This window comes from Symphalangus syndactylus, chromosome 6 (assembly GCF_028878055.3).
Source record: "Symphalangus syndactylus isolate Jambi chromosome 6, NHGRI_mSymSyn1-v2.1_pri, whole genome shotgun sequence".
Classification (NCBI taxonomy): Eukaryota; Metazoa; Chordata; class Mammalia; order Primates; family Hylobatidae; genus Symphalangus; species Symphalangus syndactylus.
In genome coordinates, this window is record NC_072428.2 from 141,840,041 (window position 1) to 141,861,713 (window position 21,673).

At 49.2% G+C, this 21,673-nt stretch overlaps 3 protein-coding genes across 21 annotated transcripts in view; 2 read left to right on the plus strand and 1 right to left on the minus strand.

Annotated features, from left to right (window-relative positions):
• KMT2C (lysine methyltransferase 2C) overlaps positions 1-1,725 on the minus strand; it is a 306,855-nt gene extending 305,130 nt beyond the window's left edge. For 11 of the 18 annotated variants that reach the window (XM_063641733.1, XM_063641739.1, XM_063641740.1 and 8 more), the window contains exon 1: positions 692-1,083. In XM_063641733.1, the coding sequence (XP_063497803.1) occupies positions 692-852 (161 nt within the window). In that variant the 5' untranslated portion in view covers positions 853-1,083. Of the gene's footprint in view, positions 1-691; positions 1,102-1,574; positions 1,650-1,684 lie in introns of those variants that run through there. The other 7 variants (XM_063641734.1, XM_063641726.1, XM_063641743.1 and 4 more) reach the window with 5 other exon arrangements.
• A 179-nt stretch (positions 1,726-1,904) lies between these two features.
• On the plus strand, positions 1,905-8,702 carry LOC129476882 (fatty acid-binding protein 5-like). Of its 2 annotated transcripts, XM_063641757.1 has the most exons (3): positions 1,905-2,194; positions 3,222-3,387; positions 7,858-8,702. In XM_063641757.1, the coding sequence occupies exon 3, from the start codon at positions 8,103-8,105 to the stop codon at positions 8,508-8,510; it is 408 nt and encodes a 135-aa protein (XP_063497827.1). In that variant the 5' UTR covers positions 1,905-2,194; positions 3,222-3,387; positions 7,858-8,102; the 3' UTR covers positions 8,511-8,702. The 2 variants fall into 2 exon arrangements, with proteins under 2 accessions (XP_063497827.1, XP_055125684.1); XM_055269709.2 differs by lacking the exon at positions 1,905-2,194 and having other exon boundaries at positions 3,108-3,387.
• A 2,372-nt stretch (positions 8,703-11,074) lies between these two features.
• Positions 11,075-13,171, plus strand: CCT8L2 (chaperonin containing TCP1 subunit 8 like 2). The gene is given in 2 exon segments (XM_055269725.2): positions 11,075-13,013; positions 13,016-13,171. Coding segments are annotated over 2 exon segments (1,674 nt in total). The 5' UTR covers positions 11,075-11,369; the 3' UTR covers positions 13,046-13,171.
• The last annotated feature ends 8,502 nt before the right edge of the window (positions 13,172-21,673 follow it).

Consider the following 21,673-nt stretch of genomic DNA (forward strand, 5'->3'; position numbering starts at 1 on the left):
TAGGCAGGCCGTTCCCCGAAGCTGTGGGATCCCACAGGAGTTGTGCTTTCGGAGCCCGGGAGTGCGGTTCTGGGTGTTGGGGGAGGGGGGAGGAAGAAGTCAAATGGCTTCCTAATATATCATCAAAAGAAGAAAACACAGGTTTGGGACCAGGAAAAGTTCCAGGAGCAAGTCGCTGACAAACAAAAGCTGCACTCGCCCGGCCGCTTTCTTCTCGCCCCCAGCCCGCGCCCCGAGACCACCTGGCCCGGGCGTTTTGACAGCTCCGAGAGTTTCCCGAGCGCCGACGGCTCGGCGGTTCGCCCGGAGTCCGCCGGGGACTACCTGGGCGCGCTCCGGGCTTGTTTTCTCAATGATCCAGCTAGGCCAAGACGCGGCTACGAGAAATTTCTCCAAAAGAAGAGTCGCGGAGAAGACCCAGTGAAAAGGCCCGACTGAAAAGTAAAGTGTGCGGAGCTGGGCGCCGGCGGGAGCCCGGGCGGGCGGCGCGGAGCGGGGGAGGCCGGGCGCGGGCGGCTGCCGAGGGGCGCGGGGCCGGGGCCAGGAGCCGCCGCCGCCGCCCGCGGGCCCGCCCCGCCCCCACCCCGCCGGGGGGCGCCGGGGCGCGGAGGCCGCGGGGCGGGCGCCCGGTGACAGCTCCGGCCCGGCGCCGCCGCTGGCTCCCGGCCTGGCTCCCTCGCACTCAACTTACTTCTTTCTGGCTCTCTGGAAAGGGGAAGCGCCATCTTTGCGAGGCCGGCCCCGAGGTCTTTTGTCTGCGGCTGCGGGGCTCGGGGCCGGGGCTCCAGGCTCCTCGGGGGGTGGTGGCGGCGGCTGCGGCTGCTCCACGCTCTTGTCCTCCTCCGACGACATCCTAGTCACCAGGAAAGACACATGGATCCCGGTCCTCCTCCTGGGGGGCTCCCGCCGCCGCGGCCGCCGCCGCCGCCGCTGCTGCTCGGGTTCCTCCTCCCCGGCTCAGCCTCTCGCATTTCCCGCAGCCCCGGGAGCAGCAGCAGGTACCGGGAGAGGCGGCAACATGGAGCGAGCAGGACACGCACTCACACACATCGGCGCGGGCGCGCGCACCTCCGCGCGCAGGGGCCGGGCGGGGGGCGGCGGGCGGGGCGGGCGGTGCGGGGCGGGCGGGGCCGGCGGGTGCGGGCGGGCGGGGCAGCCAGGCGGGCGGGCGGTGTGAGGGGCGCCGGCCCCCGGGGTCTCCGCCCGCGGCCCCTCCCCCGGGCCGCCCGCGGCGGGAGGAGAAAGAGGCCCGGCGCGGGGAGGGCGGGCCGCGGGGCCCGGCGGGGGCGGCGAGGGGGTCGCGCCCCCGGCCGGCCGCCCCTCCCCCGCGCGTCAGGCCCGTCAGGCCCGGGCGGCGGCGGCGAAGTTTTGACAGCTGCTCCAGTGGCGGCGCTGGGCGCCGGGCCGCGGCTCGCTCCTCACACTCGCTCTCTCACACACGCTCGCTCGCTCTCCCGGAGCAGGGGAGGAGGAAGTTTTGCGGGTGTGCGTGGACCCCACACACACGCCGCGCGACCGTGGCCGTCGCGCGAGGCCCGCGCCGGGGATCCCCCGGGGCGACCCGCACCACAGACCTCTCCAACTCGCAGCCGTCGCGCCCACACACCGCCGCCTCGACGGCCCCCGCCCGCTCCCCCACTCTCGGCCCCTCGCCCGCCCCCCGCGCGCCGCCGCTGCCACTCACGGGCCTCGCTCCGCGCATGCGCCGCTCCCGCCGCCCGCGGACGCGCCGCCGCCGCTGACCTCACCGCCCCTCCCCCTCCCCCGGGTTCCCTCCCCCTGTGACGCGGCGGCCGGGCCCAGCCGCGACTCCGACTCCGGCTCCGGCTCCGGCTCCGGCTCGGGAGGGAGCCAAGCTGTGGACCCAGAGATCCGGGATCGGGATCGGGGGACTGCGGGCGAGGGCGGGAGAGAGCCGCGGACACACGCCGAGGCGGCCGCGGGAGCCCGGCGCAGCCCGGCGCGAGGAGCAAGTGTGCGCCCGCACGGCGAGGGCAGCCCGGGCTTCGCTGGTTCTCGCCGAGGTCTTTCCTCGTAGCGCCCACACTACGGGGAGGAAAAGGAATGGAGTCAACTTCGTTCTAATCCAACGCCAGTTAGAGTTTCCTTATTATAACGTCATTTTTTTTTAATCCAGAAAAGGTTCATAAGGATGTAAGACGAAAAGAACGATGACAGCTCGAGAAATAAAACGGTTAGAGACAAAATAAGCCAATAAAAACCCAACCACTTGATTTTAACGTTCAGTGTGTTGTGATGAAGAGGCAAAAATCGAAGTATTTCTAAGCCACCTCTCATAATATGTAAAAATGGTAAAAAGAAAAATGGGGCTAGAATCCGCCTGAAAAATGCACTTTCTCAAGAAGGACAGTTACAAATATGGGATTCTGGATTTCTCAGGCTAATACCTAACACTTGGACGATGATCTATTCTGTGCTTTCCATTCACTATCGATTAGTATATGGGAGTGAAAAAATTCTAGATTTGAATAGGGGGGAAATAGTAAGACCTATCAACCATTTGTGAAGGATTGGGGTAAACTATCATTTAATAAGCATCTACTTTGGGCCTGGCGTTAAAAGGCACACTCTCGTCTTGATTTCTTTTGATCTTCGCAATGTAGTTTTAGTGTAAGGTAAAAAAAAAAAATAGGCTCCTTTTCCAGCGATGTTGTTTGCTTTCCCTTCTAGTAGCTAGGATGTTAACTTTAAACTGTCTTCTACTTGGGCAAAATATACACACTTTGATTCCCAGAGCCTATTCTAAATGAAAGCATAATTTTTTGAAATGGCTGAAATGAGGAATAAAGTCAGATAGTCATTTGAATACCTTCAGGGTTTAATCCCTGCTGGCTCTTTCAAATTTACTAAATTTATAACCAAAGGAAGTTTGGGACTGAGAAGGAGGCTGGCATGGTAAATGCAAACTATAAATTAAAAGTGCCTGACGATTACACATAGAAATACAACATATACATGACTAGTGATAAATATATGATGTGATCTAGTGAAAGTTTACTAAGTACAAATTTGAAAGCACCCTTTCTTTTTTTCATTTTTTCAGCACATTGTACTTTAAATAAAGTGTGCTTTCAAAACTGGATTACTGATCCAAATGTTTAGCTGTGTTCCATACTGAAATTATAATAGGCACTTCCACTGTGAGTTTCACATGCACAAAATTATACATCAGAATAATTTACTTCGATATGCTTCTCCAGCACTTCCGAGAACTTAAGTGTCAGTGGATACAAATTGCAAGTCACTCCTGCTGGAGAGTTCACAAGAAACGAAGGGTACTAAGAGCAGAAAAGTGACCCGAGTGAATGGAAGGGTAAAAACAGACGTTTGTGCAGGGATGCTTCTGGATAGATGAAGATCATGCAGGTAAGTAAACTCAGCCTGAAATCTGCATTCCTTTGGCCACTATGAGCAGGGAGTTGGGATCTGTTTTAAGAGAACTGATAGCAGTATCCTTGGCACGAAGTTATCATGAGCAGAGCAAATCAAATATCACCCAGGATGCTGAGGAAGGATTCAAGGAATACTTATTCAACATAAATAAAGGTTTTTCAGAGGTTTTTCCATCTCAGTCATCCAAATTACACAGCTCTGAGACCACAGTGGCAAAAATCTAGGAGGCAGGGAGATGAGGTCCTTCAAAATTATGAAAGCAAAAAGGCAGGAGCATCTGGAAATAGTACCAAATACAATAGAAAAATATTAGAATGTGTACTTTCTAATAAGTATACATGTTAAATATGGGATTTTAAATTTAGGTAGATGTGTACTAACCTGTTAACCAATCATCTGCAAAGGGTTGAATTACAAGGGACTTTTACTGTCTAAAATATTTGAATATTTCAAAGCACATGTAGTAATCATTTAATCATATATATATATATATATATGGTTTTTAATGGGGAGGGAATGAGCATTGTTATCTGTGACAAAGAAAAACCAACATCTCAGGAAAATATAGGCAAGAAAGATTCTCAAAGCGTCTAGCAAACAAGTGACAGTGAATAAAAATTCATAGTCCAATATTCATTCTTACTAATTGAAGGCCTATAAAATGTCATTGATATTGTCTTTATTTAGAATGCACAGGTTCACTAGTAAATGTTGTCTCTCTTGTTTTCCCATAAATTCCTCAGGGCTTTTTAGGAAACAAACTTTCACAGTTATAGAAGGACCACTGAAAGCTTAAATTTTAGATCTTAGAATTTTTGTGTTCATATTGTTATTATTAAAGTTGCACTGTAGGCTGGGCACTGTGGCTCATGCCTGTAATCCTAGCACTTTGGAAGGCCAAGGCGGGTGGATCACTTGAGCTCAGGAGTTCGAGACCAGCCTGGGCAACATAGTGAGACCTCTGTCTCTACAAAAAAATACCAAAGAAAATTAACCAGGCCTGGCTGGGCACGGTGGCTCACGCCTGTAATCCCAGCACTTTTGGAGGCTGAGGAGGGCAGATCACTTGAGGTCAGGAAATCGAGACCATCCGGGCTAACATGGTGAAACCCCGTCTCTACTAAAAATGTAAAAAATTAGCCGGGCATGGTGGCGGGCACCTGTAGTCCCAGCTACTCGGGAGGCTGAGGCAGGAGAATGGCGTGAACCGGGGAGGCGGAGCTTGCAGTGAGCTGAGATCGTGCTACCGCACTCCAGCCTGGGCAACACAGCGAGACTCCGTCTAAAAAAAAAGAAAGAAAGAAAATTAACCAGGTCTGGTGGCACATGCTTGTAGCACCAGCTACTTGGGAGGCTGAAGTGGGAGACGGTCTCGCTCTGTCACCTAGGCTAGAGTGCAGTGAAGTGATCTCAGCTCACTGTAACCTCCACCTCACATTTGCCAGGCACGGTGGCTCACGCCTGTAGTCCCAGCACTTTGGGAGGCCAAGGTAGGCGGATCACCTGAGGTCAGGAGTTCGAGACCAGCCTGGCCAACATGGTGAACCCCCATCTCTACTAAAAATACAAAAATTAGCCTGGCATGGTGGCATGCACCTGTAATCCCTGCTGCTCTGGAGGCTGAGACAAGAGAATTGCTTGAACCCAGGAGGCGGAGGTTGCACTGAGTCGAGATCACACCATTGCACTCTAGCCTGGGCAACAAGAGCGGAACTCCGCCTCAAAAAAAAAAATTCATATTGCTATATAAGTTATTTCAGTAATGTATATCATGTACCTGTTTAGTGGAAAAGTTAAAGGAAGAAACCAGGAAGGAAACAAACAGAACAGTCATCTTCAAAAGTAATTTGTGTTTAAGAATGTGAGGCTTAAGTAGATGTTTTGCAGTACATTTTATATAGATACGAATCTTGCCCTCTAGGGGTCTATACTTTAAGCCTGGCAGTAGTAGTTAACAAGGATAAACACAAAAGGACAAGTAGGCAACTAGAAAATAAACATGGCGGCCAGGCACGGTGGCTCATGCCTGTAATCCCAGCATTTTGGGAGGCCGAGGTGGGAGGATCACGAGGTCAGGAGTTCGAGACCAGCCTGGCCAATATGGTGAAACCCTGTCTCTGTTAAAAATATAAAAACTAGCCGGGCGTGGTGGTGCACACCTGTAGTCCCAGCTACTCAGGAGGCGGAGGGTGCAGTGAGCCGAGATTGTACCAGTGCACTCCAGCCTGGGCAATAGAGGCAGACACCACCTCAAAAAAAAAAGAGAGAAAGAAAAGAAACATGGAAAAAGATACAAATAGAAAGATTAAATATTTACATCCATTGTGTACAAGATCATAGTTTTAAAAGAAATGCATCTGTGGATTCAGGGGGAAGGGCAGCAGTGGGAGAAGTCATAGCAGACAACCATATCTATTCAGAAGAGGGTGACAGAACACATTCTACTGGCAAGTATCATAAACTAGAAATTTTCAGTCCAGGCATGGTGGTTTACACCTGTAATCTCAGCACTTTGGGAGGCCGAGGCAGTTACATCACTTGAGGTCAGGAGTTCGAGACCAGTCTGACCAACATGGTGAAACCTCACCTCTACTAAAAATACAAAATTAGCCAGGCGTGGTGGCAGGCACCCGTAATCCCGGCTACTCTGGAGGCTGAAGCAGGAGAATTGCTTGAACCAGGGAGGCAGAGGTTGCAGTGAGCCAGGATCGTGCCACTGCACTCCAGCCTGGGCGACAGAGTGAGACACTGTCTCAAAAAAGAAAGAGAGAGAGAGAGAAAGGAAGGAAGGAAGGAAGGAAAGAAGGAAAGAAGGAAGGAAGGAAAGAAGGAAGGAAGGAAGGAAAGAGAAAGAAAGAAGGGAGGAAGGATGGAAGGAAGGAAGGAAGGAAGGAAGGAAGGAAGGAAGGAAGGAAGGAAGAAAAGAAAAGAAAAGAAAAGAAAAGAAAAGAAAAGAAAAGAAAAGAAAAGAAAGAAGTGAATGAATGGAATAGATAGCCCTATTCATCACCCTGCAGGCTGAAGCCTAAATTCCTTGGCTTGACTCACTAGGTCCTGGAGAGCCGCTGCTACCCTCTGGCGAACGTGCTTATCTCTTCCCCAGCTTTCCTTCTCACCTGACCACCAGTTTTCAGAACTCCTTCCGGTGGGCTACAAACCACCAGGCTGTCCCATCGTCCTTCCCCTTTCCACGAGGCCGGTTCCTACTTTTTCTTCGGCTCTGCCTTTAGACCTCTGCCCTCCGTGAGAATGGCTGTGTCCCCCTAAATGCTTCTGCCAATCTCGTGCTTTCCTCACTCACAGCTCTCATTGCCTGTAATGAAAGTGCCCAGATAAATGTGTGTATCGTCCCTAAACCCAGCGGAGATGGCAGTAGTTATCTGCCTTATTTCCTCTATTCAACAGCAGCTCAGTGAACAGTTGTAGAGTAACTGAAATGAATATGAAAATATAGGTTAGGTGTTAGAAAAAGAGCTAAGAGGATCCTTTATAGGAGTGTTTATTTTATTTTATTATATTTTATTTTATTTTATTTTTTGAGACAGGGTCTCACTCTGTCACCCAGGCTAGAGTGCAATGGCACAATCTCAGCTCACTGCAACTTCCACCTTCAGGGCTCAAGCAATCCTCCCACCTCAGCTTCCCAAGTAGCTGACTACAGGCACGCACCACCACGGCCGGCTATTGTTTTGTATTTTTAGTAGAGACAGGGGTCTTGTCATATTGCCCAAGCTGGTCTTGAATGCCTGAACTCCACCTGGCTCAGGCCTCCCAAAGTGCTGAGATTATAGGCTTGGGCCACGGCCACTGGCCAGTAGTGTTTATTTTATTTATTTGTTTATTTTTATTATGTATTTATTTATTTTTTGAGACTGAGTCTCACTCTATGGCCCATGCTGGAGTATAGTGGCACAATCTCGGCTCACTGCAATGTCCACCTCCCAGGTTCAAGAGATTCTTGTGCCTTAGCCTCCCGAGTAGCTGGGATAACAGGCACCCACCATCACACCTGCCTAATGTGTTTATTTATTTATTTATTTATTTATTTTTTGAGATGGAGTCTCGCTCTGTTGCCCAGGCTGGAGTGCAGTGGCACAATCTCGGCTCACTGCAACCTCCGCCTCCCGGGTTCACGCCATTCTCCTGCCTCAGCCTCCCGAGTAGCTGGGACTACAGGCGCCCGCCTCTGCGCCCAGCTAATTTTTTGTATTTTTAGTAGAAACGGGGTTTCACCATGTTAGCCAAGATGGTCTCAATCTCCTGACCTTGTGATCCACCCGCCTCAGCCTCCCGAAGTGCTGGGATTACAGGCGTGAGCCACCGCCCCCGGCCAATGTGTTTATTTTTTTAAAAAGGAAACTGTATCTTTAGAGAAAATGTATACATGCATACTTTGCTACATTTTTGTTGATTGTTACATTTTACATTTCTATAACAATACAGGCAAGTCATCTTTGCGCTCATAACCACATCTTTTATGGAACATCAAGCCTACTCTGAGGTACAGGCTTTCAGAAGCCTGAATTTGGAGGACCATGCCTCCAAATGGAGTCTCCAGAATCAAAAGTGCTCAAAATAATCATTCATGGTTCTCAGACCAAATAAGATCTCCTTAGAAACATTTCTCAACAGCATGCTGTCACACCGACTCAGACCCCACTCTGCACGCCAGCCCGCCCGCACCCACCATGGCCACAGTTCAGCAGCTGGAAGGAAGATGGTGCCTGGTGGACAGCAAAGACTTTGATGAATACATGAAGGAGCTAGGAGTGGGAATAGCTTTGCGAAAAATGGGCGCAATGGCCAAGCCAGATTGTATCATCACTTGTGATGGCAAAAACCTCACCATGAAAACTGAGAGCACTTTGAAAACAACACAGTTTTCTTGTACCCTGGGAGAGAAGTTTGAAGAAACCACAGCTGATGGCAGAAAAACGCAGACTGTCTGCAACTTTACAGATGGTGCATTGGTTCAGCATCAGGAGTGGGAAGGGAAGGAAAGCACAATAACAAGAAAATTGAAAGATGGGAAATTAGTGGTGGAGTGTGTCATGAACAATGTCACCTGTACTCGGATCTATGAAAAAGTAGAATAAAAATTCCATCATCAGTTTGGACAGGAGTTAACTAAGAGAATGACCAAGCTCAGTTCAGTGAGCAAATCTCCATACTGTTTCTTTTTTTTTTTCATTACTGTGTTCAATTATCTTTATCACAAACATTTTACATGCAGCTATTTCAAAGTGTGTTGGATTAATTAGGATCATCCCTTTGGTTAATAAATAAATGTGTTTCTACTAAAAAAAAAAAAAAAACAGGCACGGTGGCTCACAGACTAGGCACAGTGGCACACGCCGCTAATCCCAGCACTTTTGGGAGGCCGAGGTGGGTGGATCCCCTGAGGTCAGGAGTTTGAGACCAGCCTGACTAACATGGAGAAACCCCGTCCCTACTAAAAATACAAAATTAGCCGGGCATGGTGGCACACGGCTACTCAGTCCCAGCTACTCAGGAGGCTGAGGCAAGAGAATTGCTTGAACCCAGGAGGCAGAGGCTGTGGTGAGCCGAGGGTGAGCCGAGATCCCGCCATTGTACTCCAGCCTGGGCGACAAGAGCAAAACTCTGAAACTCCATGTCCAAAAAGAAAAAGAAACATTTCTCTGAGCCAAGATAATGTTGAGGAGGAAATGATTACAGAATAGAATATATGTATCATAATCATGTAAAATGGTGTAAATCTATAATTATGTATGCATACAATATGTGCAAAGTAGTAATATTCATCAGGTTGTAAACAATGGTTATCTCTGGACTAGGATTCCAAATGACCTTTCCCCCTCTTTTTTTTTTTTTTTTGTTTTTTTTTGAGGCAAGTCTCACTCTGTTGCCCTGGCTGGAATGCAGTGGTGCAATCATGGCTCACTGAAGCCTCAACCTCCTGAGCTTAAGCAATCCTCCCGCCTCAGCCTCCCAAAGTGCAGGGATTACATGCATGAGCCACCACGCCCAGACTAAATATGTGTTAAACTAAAGCAGAAGCATCATTACCCGAGTAGGATCTATAGGAGGAAAGAGGAGACGAGTGAGGAAAAGAGAGAGAATGAAAAAAAGAGACTTAAATTGTAAGCATTGAAGGTTAGGATGGGAAGGCAATTCGCATTTAAACCTCAGGGCCCCATTTAGGCTTCTACCTCCCTGACCACTGGGAGGCTGGTTGCTTTTCACCCCTCTGGGTTTACTTCTATTTGTCTGTGAGCTGTCAGCATCTTTCCCCCCTTGTCTTACCCTGCCTCTGCCAGGGAGGCAAAGTTGGGAGTCGTGGCACAGGCACGCACTCTGTGCAGCCTCCCACATCTGCACCCTGAAAGACCAACAGACACCCTGAGAAACCTGATACACAAGCACAAACTGATAAGATACCCAAAAAGGCAAAGGCAGACAGATAGCAAAACATGGCTAATATTACACAGTACTGCAAGAGAAAGTAACACCAAAACAAAACAAAACACAGACATCATCTCTCAGTTCCTTCTCAAATAAAAAAAAAAAAAAGGGCCAGGTGCAATGGCTTACACCTGTAATCCCAGCACTTTTGGAGGCTGAGGTGGGCGGATCACTTGAGGCCAGGAGTTCGAGACCAGCCTGGCCAACCATGGCCAACATGGTGAAAACCCCCATCTCTACTAAAAATACAAAAAATTAGCCGGGCGTGGAGGCTGGCGCCTGTAATCCCAGCTACTGGGAGGCTGAGGCAGGAGAATTGCTTGAACCTGGGAGGCAGAGGTTGCAGTGAGCTAAGATTGTACCACTGCACTCCAGCCTGGGCAACAGAGTGTGACTCTGCCTCAAAAAAAAAAAAAAAAAAAAAAAAAAAAAAAAAAAAACACCAGAAAAAGGGGTGGGTGTGGTGGTGGCTCACACCTGTAGTCCTAGCACTTTGGGAGGCCAAGGTGGAAGGCTCTCTTGAGGCTAGGAATTCGAGACCTGCCTGGACAACATACAGAAACCCTGTCTCTACAAAAAATAAAAAAACTAGCTAGGTGTGGTGGTGTGCACCTCTAGTCCCAGGTACTTGGGAGGCTGAACAGGAGGACTGCTTGAGACCAGGGAGTTGGGCCTGCAGTGAACCATGGTCATGCCCCTGCACTCCACACAGGGTGAAGTCGGTAGTTTTTCACTTGATCTCCTCCTCATTGTCTCTAATGTTTAAACAAGTCTCAGACCTGGGGCAGAGGTGCATGTACCTCCGTTGCTGGACAAGGCCTGACTTTCGCCTGCTGGTAGGGCCTCCTCAGTTCTAACCAGCCTTCTGTGACCTCATTGTCTATCCTGGTTCCATTTCCACTTTGTGACTTCATCAGTTAAAGATCCCATTTCAGGCCGGGCGCGGTGGCTCACGCTTGTAATCCCAGCACTTTGGGAGGCCGAGGCGGGCGGATCACAAGGTCAGGAGATCGAGACCACGGTGAAACCCCGTCTCTACTAAAAAATACAAAAAATTAGCCGGGCGTGGTGGCAGGCGCCTGTAGTCCCAGCTACTCGGAGAGGCTGAGGCAGGAGAATGGCGTGAACCCGGGACGCGGAGCTTGCAGTGAGCCGAGATTGCGCCACTGCACTCCAGCCTGGGCGAAAGAGCAAGACTCCGTCTCAAAAAAAAAAAAAAAAAAAAAAAAAGATCCCATTTCAGCCACCAAGGTTGAGAGGCCCCAAGACCCAGTTCCTTTACAGAATTAACCCTGGGGTGGCTTTAGGACTGGGCTCTTTGGAGCTCATCCTTGGACCCACAGTGGAGCGCTGGTCCGTGCTGACGTCTTCAGATACCAATCAATGGGCATTTGGCTCCTTGCTTCCACTGACCTCTTGAGTACTTTCAACGATCGGTGTCAAGGGTGTCCCTGCTGCTGTTTCTAGAGCCTCTCTGCAACCCACAGTGGCCTCTTCTCTCTCTGCGGGCCATGGACAGCACAGTCCCTTCAGCCCTGGAGCTGCCCCAGCGGCTGGCACTAAACCCAAGGGAGAGCCCAAGGAGTCCAGAAGAGGAGGAGCCCCACCTGCTGAGCAGCTTGGCTGCAGTCCAGACCCTGGCCAGTATCATCCGGCCTTGCTATGGACCCCACGGCCGGCAGAAGTTCCTGGTGACCATGAAAGGAGAAACAGTGTGCACAGGGTGTGCCACTGCCATCCTCAGGGCCCTGGAGCTGGAGCACCCAGCAGCATGGCTCCTCCGGGAAGCAGCCCAAACCCAGGCAGAGAATAGTGGGGACGGCACAGCCTTTGTGGTTCTGCTGACGGAAGCCTTGCTGGAACAGGCAGAGCAGCTGCTGAAGGCCGGCCTGCCTCGCCCGCAGCTCCGGGAGGCCTACGCCACAGCCACTGCAGAGGTCCTGGCCACACTGCCCTCCCTGGCCATCCAATCTCTGGGGCCTTTGGAAGATCCGTCCTGGGCCCTCCATTCTGTGATGAATACCCACACCCTGTCCCCCATGGACCACTTGACCAAGCTGGTGGCCCACGCCTGCTGGACTATCAAGGAGCTAGACGGCAGCTTCAAGCCTGAGCGTGTTGGGGTGTGCGTGCTGCACGGGGGGACACTGGAGGATTCCTGCCTCCTCCCGGGGTTAGCAATATCTGGGAAGCTCTGTGGGCAAATGGCCACAGTGTTAAGTGGTGCCAGGGTGGCTCTCTTTGCTTGCCCCTTTGGTCCTGCCCATCCAAATGCACCAGCAACGGCCCGTCTTTCTAGTCCTGCTGATCTAGCCCAATTTAGTAAAGGAAGCGACCAATTACTAGAAAAGCAAGTAGGCCAGCTGGCAGCCGCAGGAATTAATGTGGCAGTGGTGTTGGGGGAGGTCGACGAGGAGACCCTCACACTGGCGGACAAGTATGGCATCGTGGTGATTCAAGCTAGGTCTCGGATGGAGATCATTTACCTGAGTGAGGTGTTGGACACACCTCTGCTGCCTCGTCTGCTCCCTCCCCAGAAGCCAGGCAAGTGCCAGAGGGTTTACAGGCAGGAGCTGGGAGATGGTTTGGCTGTGGTATTTGAATGGGAATGTACAGGCACACCTGCCCTCACCGTGGTCCTCAGGGGAGCCACCACCCAGGGGCTGCGGAGTGCAGAGCAAGCCGTCTACCATGGCATTGATGCCTATTTCCAGCTATGTCAAGATCCCAGACTGATTCCAGGAGCTGGGGCCACAGAAATGGCTTTGGCAAAAATGCTTTCTGATAAAGGAAGCAGATTGGAAGGGCCCAGTGGGCCTGCATTCCTAGCATTTGCCCGGGCCCTGAAGTATCTTCCTAAAACCTTGGCAGAGAATGCAGGCTTAGCTGTCTCAGATTTGGTGGCAGAAATGAGTGGAGTGCACTAAGGTGGGAACCTCCTAATGGGGGTGGGAGCTGAAGGGATAATAAATGTGGCCCAGGAAGGGGTGTGGGACACTCTAATAGTCAAAGCCCAAGGATTTCGAGCAGTGGCTGAGGTGGTGCTGCAGCTCGTGACTGTAGATGAAATCGTAGTGGCCAAGAAAAGTCCCACACATCAGCAGATCTGGAATCCTGACTCTAAGAAGACAAAGAAACGCCCACCTCCTGTGGAAAAAAAAAAAAAATCCTTGGAATGAATAACTAGTGATACCCTCAATAAAACAGAGATTGCCAAGAAGGGAAAAACCACCCCAAAAATGAATGTTTGCCTTTATTCCATGTTTGGTACTTGATTCAGTTTCTTTAAATAAAAACGTGAAGGAACATAAAATTTCTTTTCATGTGCTTAGTTCCTTTCCAGTTCTCAACTTTTTTTTTTTTTTTGAGAGATGGAGTCTTGCTCTGTTGCCCAGGCTGGTGTGCACTGGCGCCCTCTTGGCTCACTGCAACCTCCACCTCCCAGGTTCAAGTGATTCTCCTGCCTCAGCCTCCCGAATAGCTGGGACTATAGGTGTGTGCCACCACGCCCAGCTATTTTTTGTATTTTTAGTAGAGACGGGGTTTCACCATATTGGCCAGGCTGGTCTCGAAGTCCTGACCTCATGATCCTCCCGCCTCAGCCTCCCAAAGTGCTGGGATTACAGGTGAGAGCCACCGTGCCCTGCCAGTTCTTGACCTTTTCATTTTCTGTTTCTCTCTATCAGATTCTCTTCCTTTCCTATGATAAGAGCAGGATTCAATTCTATTAAGATTTTTAAACTGAGTACCTATGTGGGCTTTGGGCATGCAAAACACAGTGCAGCAATCTCTTCCCAACTATTTGAGCATTCCCTGCATGATATTCTGATATGTATCGACTTATGTCTAGATGTCACTTTAGGAGTCTGAAAACATCAGTTGCAGCTTACAAGAGTGGTCATTCCTTCCCGTTGTGGTTATTTGAAAAAAAAGAAGGGACTATCATCTTAAAGCACACAGAGAGAGAGCAGGAAAAGTTTCTGCTGTGGTGGCAGGCAGAAATTTAACTTAAAAAAAAAATCCTTGCCTGGCACAGTGGCTCATGCCTATAATTCCTGCACTTTGGGAGGCTGAGACAGGAAGACCACTTGAGTCCAGGAGTTCAAGACCAGCCTGGACAACATAGTGAGACCCTGTCTCTACAAAAATAAAAATTAAAAAAATTAGCCAGGTGTGGGCCGGGCGTGGTGGCTCAAGCCTTTAATCCCAGCACTTTGGGAGCCCAAGGTGGGCACATCACCTGAGGTCAGGAGTTCAAGACCAGCCTGACCAACATGGAGAAACCCCACCTCTACTAAAAATACAAAAAAGTAGCCAGACATGGTGGCGCATGCCTGTAATCCCAGCTACTTGAGAGGCTGAGGGAGGAGAATTGTTTGAACCCGGGAGACAGAGGTTGTGGTGAGCTGAGATGACGCCATTGTACTCCAGCCTGGGAAACAAGAGCAAAACTCTGCCTCAAAAAAAAAAAAAAAAAAAAATTAGCCAGGCGTGGTGATGCATACCTGTAGTCCCAGCTACTCAGGAGGCTGAGGTGGGAGGATCACTTAAGCCCAGGACCTCGAGGTTGCAGTGAGCTGTGATTGTGCCACTGCATTCCAGCCTAAGCAACAGAGCAAGACCCTGTCTCAACAAAACAAAACAAAACAAAGCCAGCAAACATCCTTGGCATAGATAACAGAAGATAAGAACACATACCTTAGGACTATGCTAAGGTTGTTGTATAGGTGAGGAGAAAGCTGAGGGTAGGGGGAAGGGCTAGGATTGGACAACCTTGGGCATTAAAGAAGGGGTTTGAGCAGAGCTGAGTGGGTTCAGCACCTAATACCCAAAGCTTTTTCCACTTTTTTAACCGTCCAAGTTACTCTAGGAAAAGATCAGAACCTATGGGACAGAATCTAGGAGATGAGAAGGTACAATCTCTTAGAATCATAAAAATAAAAAAGCTTTAGGCATATGCAGAGAGAATGAGACTCAAGAAACCATTGTCTTATAGCACGCATATTAGCCGCAACACAGAAAAACAAAATTTTATTTATTTATTTTGAGACAGAGTCTTGCTCTGTCACCCAAGCATAGTGACTGGTGTGGCCCAGGCACCAGGGCAGCGGTGCAGTCTCAGCTCACTGCAACCTCCGCCTCCTGGGCTCAAATGATTCTCCTGCCTCAGCCTCCTGAGTAGCTGGGACTACAGGTGTCCACCACCATGCCCGGCTAATTTTTGTATTTTTAGTAGAGACGGGGTTTCGCCATGTTGGCCAGGCTGGTCTCAAACTTTGGACCTCAGGTGATCCACCTGCCTTGGCCTCCCCAAATGCTGGGATTACAGGTGTGTCCCACCCCAATTTGCTATATCTTGATTTTGTCTAGAATCTAAGTATCCTCTTTAATGTCATCTTTAAGTGTCCTTTTTTTTTTTTTTTTTGAGATGGAGTCTCACTCGCCCAGGCTGGAGTGCAGTGGCATGATCTCGGCTCACTGCAACCCCCACCTCCTGGGTTCAAGTGATTCTTCTGCCTCAGCCTCCCAGTAGCTGGGATTACAGGCGCCCGCCACTAAGCCAGACTAATTTTTTAGAATTTTTTTTTTTTTTTTGAGATGACGTCTCACTCTGTCACCCAGGCTGGAATGCAGTGGCGTGATCTCGGCTCACTGCAACCTCCACCTCCCGGGTTCAAGAGATTCTTCTGTCTCAGCCTGCTGAGTAGCTGGGACTACAGGCGCATGCCACCATGCCCGGATAATTTTTGTATTTTTAGTAGAGACAGGGTCTCACCATAATGGCCAGGCTGGTCTTGAACTCCTGACCTCGTGATCCACCTGCCTCAACCTCCCAAAATGCTGGGATTACAGGCATGAGCCACTGCGCCCAGCCAATTTTTTTGAATTTTTTAGTAGAGACAGGGTTTCACCATGTTGGCCAGGCTGGTCTCGAACCCCTGACCTCAAATGATTCTCCCGCCTCAACCTCCCAAAGTGCTGGGATTACAGGCATGAACCACCGACCCCAGCATAAGTGTCCTCTTTAGTTGTCAAAACATATGACTCAAACATTAAGTTGTTTTTTTTCTCCTACTGACTATGGAGAAGTTGACCAGAATTTGACCTCAATTTGGCCAGATCCAGATTCTTCTTCTGTGGTTACAGGATCAAGGTCTCCTAGCGTGCTAGGTCTCAATCCTCAAAGGCTTTGGCTTTGGGGTTGGCTACATATTTCTCTTCCAAGATGAGCTGCTTGCTTCAATTCCAGAAGCAGTTGAATTTCAGAAATAACAATTCCTGGAGTACATTTTTTTTTTTTTTTTTGAGACAGAGTTTCGCTCTTGTTGCCCAGACTGCAGTGCAATGGCATAATGTCGGCTCACTGCAACCTGTGCCTCCCAGGTTCAAGCGATTCTCCTGCCTCAGCCTCCCTAGTAGCTGAGATTACAGGCATGTGCCACCACGCCCAGCTAATTTTGTATTTTTAGTAGAGACGGAGTTTCTCCATGTTGGTCAGGCTGGTCTCAAACTCCCGACCTCAGGTGATCCACCCGCCTCAGCCTCCCAAAGTGCTGGGATTACAGGCATGAGCCACTGTGCCCAGCCATTCCTGGAGTACATTTTCTACAAGAACTTGTAGCTGGTGGACTCATCCCAGACTCTTTCCAGCTTTGTGATACTGCTTTACTGTGCTCCAGGTTGATCTAGCAACCAGAGAACAATAGCCACAATCCGGAGAAAACAGGGGAGGAAAATGAGAACTGAGTCCTGGGAAATGAAGGAGATGAGAGGCTGACTTGGATAGTGGAGGCTGGGACTGAGCCTTGGGAACTGCTCATCCATTTGGGCTATATGTAGGCCAGTCATGGTGGCTCATCGCTTCTAATCCCAGTAGTTTGGAAGGAAGGCCAAGGCAGGCGGATCGCTTGAGGTTAGGAGTTTGAGACCAGCCTGGACAGCACAGTGATACCCCTTTTCTACAAAAAAATAAATAAATTACCCAGGTGTGGTGGCGTGCACCTGTAGTCCCATTTATTCGGAAGGCTGAGGCAAGAGAATCTCTTGAACCCAGGAGGCAGAGGTTGCAGTGAGCCGAGATGGTGCCACTGCACTCCAGCCTGGGCAACAGAGCAAGACTCCATCTCAAAATAATAATAATAATAATAATAAATTAAAAAATAAAAATTAACTGGGCACGGTGGTGCACACCTGTAGTCCCAGCTACCTGGGGGGCTGAGGTGGAAGGATTTCTTTTTTTTTTTTTTTTTTTTGAGACGGAGTCTCGCCGTCGCCCATGCTGGAGTGCAGTGGCGCAATCTTGGCTCACTGCAGGCTCTGCCCCCTGGGGTTCACGCCATTCTCTTGCCTCAGCCTCCCAAGTAGCTGGGACTACAGGCGCCCACCACCTCGCCCGGCTAATTTTTTGTATTTTTAGTAGAGATGGGGTTTCACCGTGTTAGCCAGGATGGTCTCGATCTCCTGACCTCGTGATCCGCCCACCTCGGCCTCCCAAAGTGCTGGGATTACAGGCGTGAGCCACCGCGCCCGGCGGAAGGATTTCTTGAGCCCAGGAAGTCGAGGCTGCAGTGAGCAGTGATTGGTCCACTGCACTCCAGCCTGGGTGACAGAGTGAGACCCTTTCTCAAGAAAAAAAAAAAAAAAGACTTCAATCTACAAAAACACTGGAGTTCTGATGAAGAGAAAAAGTTATCAATTCCAAACTATGAAAAGAACTGTGAAGAGAAGACTGAAAACAAAACAACAGAAAAGAGTTGTCATAGTTTGCCCGTCCTCTCTCTACAAGGGCCAGCCTCTTCTCATGCGTATTGAGTTGTTTCTCCAGAGTCTTTTTTTTTGAGATGGAGTCTTGCTCTGTCACCCAGGCTGGAGTGTAGTGGTGTGATCCCGGCTCATTGCACCAGTAGACAGGTATGACAGATATTCCAAAAGTAGCTGAGTCATCTTTTCCCCTGAAACATCAAGCATCCCCACCCACCCCTCACCCCCACCACAGGCTAAAGATCCTCTTTCCTAACTAGGGAGGAAGAGGAAGAAGGTTAGCGTAAGAATGAGGGAGATGGTGGTAGAATCTCTGAGAGGGATTCTACTCGCTTCCCAGTGGGTTCCAAGGAGTGAGATGGGGGAAAGGACAATTAGAATCCGCAGCAAAGTTTGGGGGTCTGAGAACAGAGGAGATTCTCTGCTTCCAATCTGGAATCCTGAGGCCCTGAGGAGTTCCCTGTGCCAACAGGACAGCGGAGCTGTAGAGCAGGAATGGCTGAGGCCTCGGGCGGAGATGCGCCCCGGGTAGTTGATGGGATGTTCGCGGTGCCCAGCAGCCTCAGAGAACAGCCAGGGTCCCCCATGAAGCAGCAACCATGAAGCCCCTGATCCCTAGGGCATTTCAAGGTCATGAGAAAAGGTAGGATTGTAAACTTTAGCTGAGGCTTGAGAAAGACAGAAAATGACCTCAGACCACAGGACACCAAGATGCTGCATCAGCCCGTGGACTGGAGGCTAATTGTGGGGTGAATGAGAGAAGGAGGTGAAGGAGATCAAGAATGGACTTGGTTGAGGTTTGGCCTGATCAGGAAAAATCATAAAAGGCCGAAGTTTACCTGGAATGGACTAGATTAAGTATTTTACCATCAGGCAGAAAGGGGGGGCTAGAAATAGAAATACTGAGATGATTTAGTTATAAAAGCAAAGCACGAATACTTCCCACACATTGAAGTGTAGGACTTAAGAATTTAAACTCTCCGCCGGGCGTAGTGGCTCACGCCTGTAATCCCAGCACTTTGGGAGGCCGAGACAGGCAGATCACCTGAGGTCAGGAGTTTCAGATCAGCCTGGACAACATGGTGAGACCCTGTATCTAATAAAAATACAAAAATTGTCCAGGCGTTTTGGTGGGTGCCTGTAATCCCAGCTACTCGGGAGGCTAAAGCAGGAGAATTGCTTGAGCCTGGGAGGCAGAGGTTGCAGTGAGCCAAGACTCTGCCACTGCACTCCAGACTGGGCAACAGAGCGAGACTCCATATCAAAAAAGAATTTAAACTCTCTACAAATGTGAATTTTCTTTTTCTTTTTCTTTTTTTTTTTTTTTTTTTGAAACGGAGTCTCGCTCTGTCGCCCAGGCTGGAGTGCAGTGGCGCGATCTCGGCTCACTGCAAGCTCCGCCTCCTGGGTTCACGCCATTCTCCTGCCTCAGCCTCTCCAAGTAGCTGGGACTACAGGCGCCCGCCACCACGCCCGGCTAATTGTTTTTTTTTGTATTTTTAGTAGAGACGGGGTTTCACCGTGGTCTCGATCTCCTGACCTCGTGATCCGCCCGCCTCGGCCTCCCAAAGTGCTGGGATTACAAGCGTGAGCCACCGCGCCCGGCCTTCTTTTTTTTTTTTTGAGACAGAGTCGCTCTTTCCCCCAGGCTAGAGTACAGTGGCACAATCTTGGCTCACTGCAACCTCTGCCTCCCGGGTTCAAGTGATTCTCCTGTCTCAGCCTCCCAAGTAGGTGAGATTACAGGCACCCGCCACCACGCCTGGCTAATTTTTGTATTTTTAGTAGAGATGGGGTTTCACCATGTTGGCCAGGCTGGTCTTGAACTCCTGACCTCAAGTGATCCGCCTGCCTCTGCTTCCCAAAGTGCTGGGATTACAGGTGTGAGCCACCACACCCGGCCAAATGTGAATATTGAATAAGGACTTCAGACACTGTCCTCTGGGTATTACCAACAGGGTTTGACACTAGTAATTGCAGCGCCACATAAGAAAGACCAGACGCTGGTTAGCAAAACAATGGTAATCTTCTGCAACGCAGCCCGTTTGGGAAGCAATTTTATACAGTAGACAGGGTGGAAAAAATGGCTCTTTGGAAGTTTTCTTCTAACTCACAGAATGCATCAGCAAGGAAAGGTGGATCCCAGCAAGTTCAGGGGACATATGCCTCTCTATAGTGAAAAATATTTTCTTTTTTTTTTTTTAGATGGAGTCTCTCTCTGTCACCCAGGCTAGAGTGCAGAGGCACGATCTCGGCTCACTGCAAGCTCCGTCTCCCAGGTTCATGCCATTTTCCTGCCTCAGCCTCCTGAGTAACTGGGATTACAGGCCTCTGCCACCACGCCCGGCTAACTTTTTGTATTTTTAGTAGAGACGGGGTTTCACCGTGTTAGCCAGGATGGTCTCGATCTTCTAACCTCATGATCCGCCCACCTCAGCCTCCCAAAGTACTGGGATTACAGACGTGTGCCACTGCGCCTGGCTGAAAAATATTTTCATATCCAGATCAACATTCATTTCTTAAAACATCTTAACACATGTCCTCTGCCTCCTGTGTCCACAGACTCCAGAACCCTAGCATTCCAGAGCCCCCCTTCCTACTGTGGCTGCTCCCCTCTTGGCAGGCACCCCAAGTTCTGGACTAGTATTTTCCCTACAGAAGAGAAAAAGATCAGCCACTCTCAGACTTCCCTATGCAGATGCAAAATATTATGTTTCATATTTCATTCCTAGTCAGTCATTTTGATTGCAAACCTCCTTCTATTTCAATTTTATTACTGTAGGTTTCTTTTTGTTGTTGTTGTTGTTGTTGTTGTTGTTGTTTGGTTTTTTTGAGACGGAGTCTTCCTCTGTCACCTAGGCTGGAGTAAAGTGGCACAATCTCAGCTCACTGCAGCCTCCACCTCCCAGGTTCAAGCAATTCTCCTGCCTCAGCCTCCCAAGTAGCTGGGTTTACAGGTGCGTGCCACCACACTCAGCTTATATATATATACACATATATACGCATATATATATATACACATATATACGCATATATATACACATATATACGCATATATATACACATATATACACATATATATACGTATATACGTATATATATACGTATATACATATATATATACTTTTTTTTTTTTTTTTTTTTTTTTTTTGCATTTTTTGTAGTGACGGGGTTTCATCATGTTGGCCAGACTGGTCTCAAACTCCTGACCTCAGATGATCCACCTGCCTCGGCCTGCTGGGATTACAGGTGTGAGCCATGTGCCAGGCTAGTGTAGTTTTATTTACAAAAGGCATAACAATCTATGAACCAAGATTGAAATTTTGTTTCAGGTGAAAATAGCTTCCAAAACTACTTGTGATATTTTCTATGTTAGATTTTGAGAAGAGTCTATACTTGCCTTAATTCCTAAAATTAAATAGAAAACATTTCAAAATATACCCATATGTTACTGAAATTTAAAGTCTTTTTTTTTTTTTTTTTTTTTTTTTTTTTGAGACAGGGTTTCGCTCTTGTTGCCCAGGCTGGAGTGCAATCACATGATCTCGGCTCACCACAACCTCTGCCTCCCAGGTTCAAGCAATTCTCTTGCCTTAGCCCCTTAGCCTCCCAAGTAGTTGGGATTACAAGCATGTGCCACCATGCTCAACTAAATTTTTTTTTTTTTTTTTTAAGTAGAGTTGGGGTTTCTCCATGTTGGTCAGGCTGGTCTCAAACTCCCAACCTCAGGTGATCCACCCACCTCGGTCTCCCAAAGTGCTGGGATTACAGGCGTGAGCCACCGTGCCTGGCCTGAAATTTAAAGTCTTAATTTAGATGTTCAACATCTTACAACAAGGATACAATCTATAAAATCTGATGTTCTTTTTTTTTTTTTTGAGACAGAGTCACACTCTGTTGCCCAGGCTGGAGTGCAGTGGCACCATCTCGGCTCACTGCAACCTCTGCCTCCTGGGTTCAAGTGATTCTCCTGCCTCAGCCTCCCAAGTAGCTGTGACTACAAGTGGGTGCCACCATGCCCAGCCAATTTTTGTATTTTTAGTAGAGATGGTGT

Coding starts and splice junctions, on each gene's coding strand:
- LOC129476882 (XM_063641757.1), top strand. CDS start 8,103: ATGGCCACAGTTCAGCAGCTGGAAGGAAGATGGTGCCTGGTGGACAGC.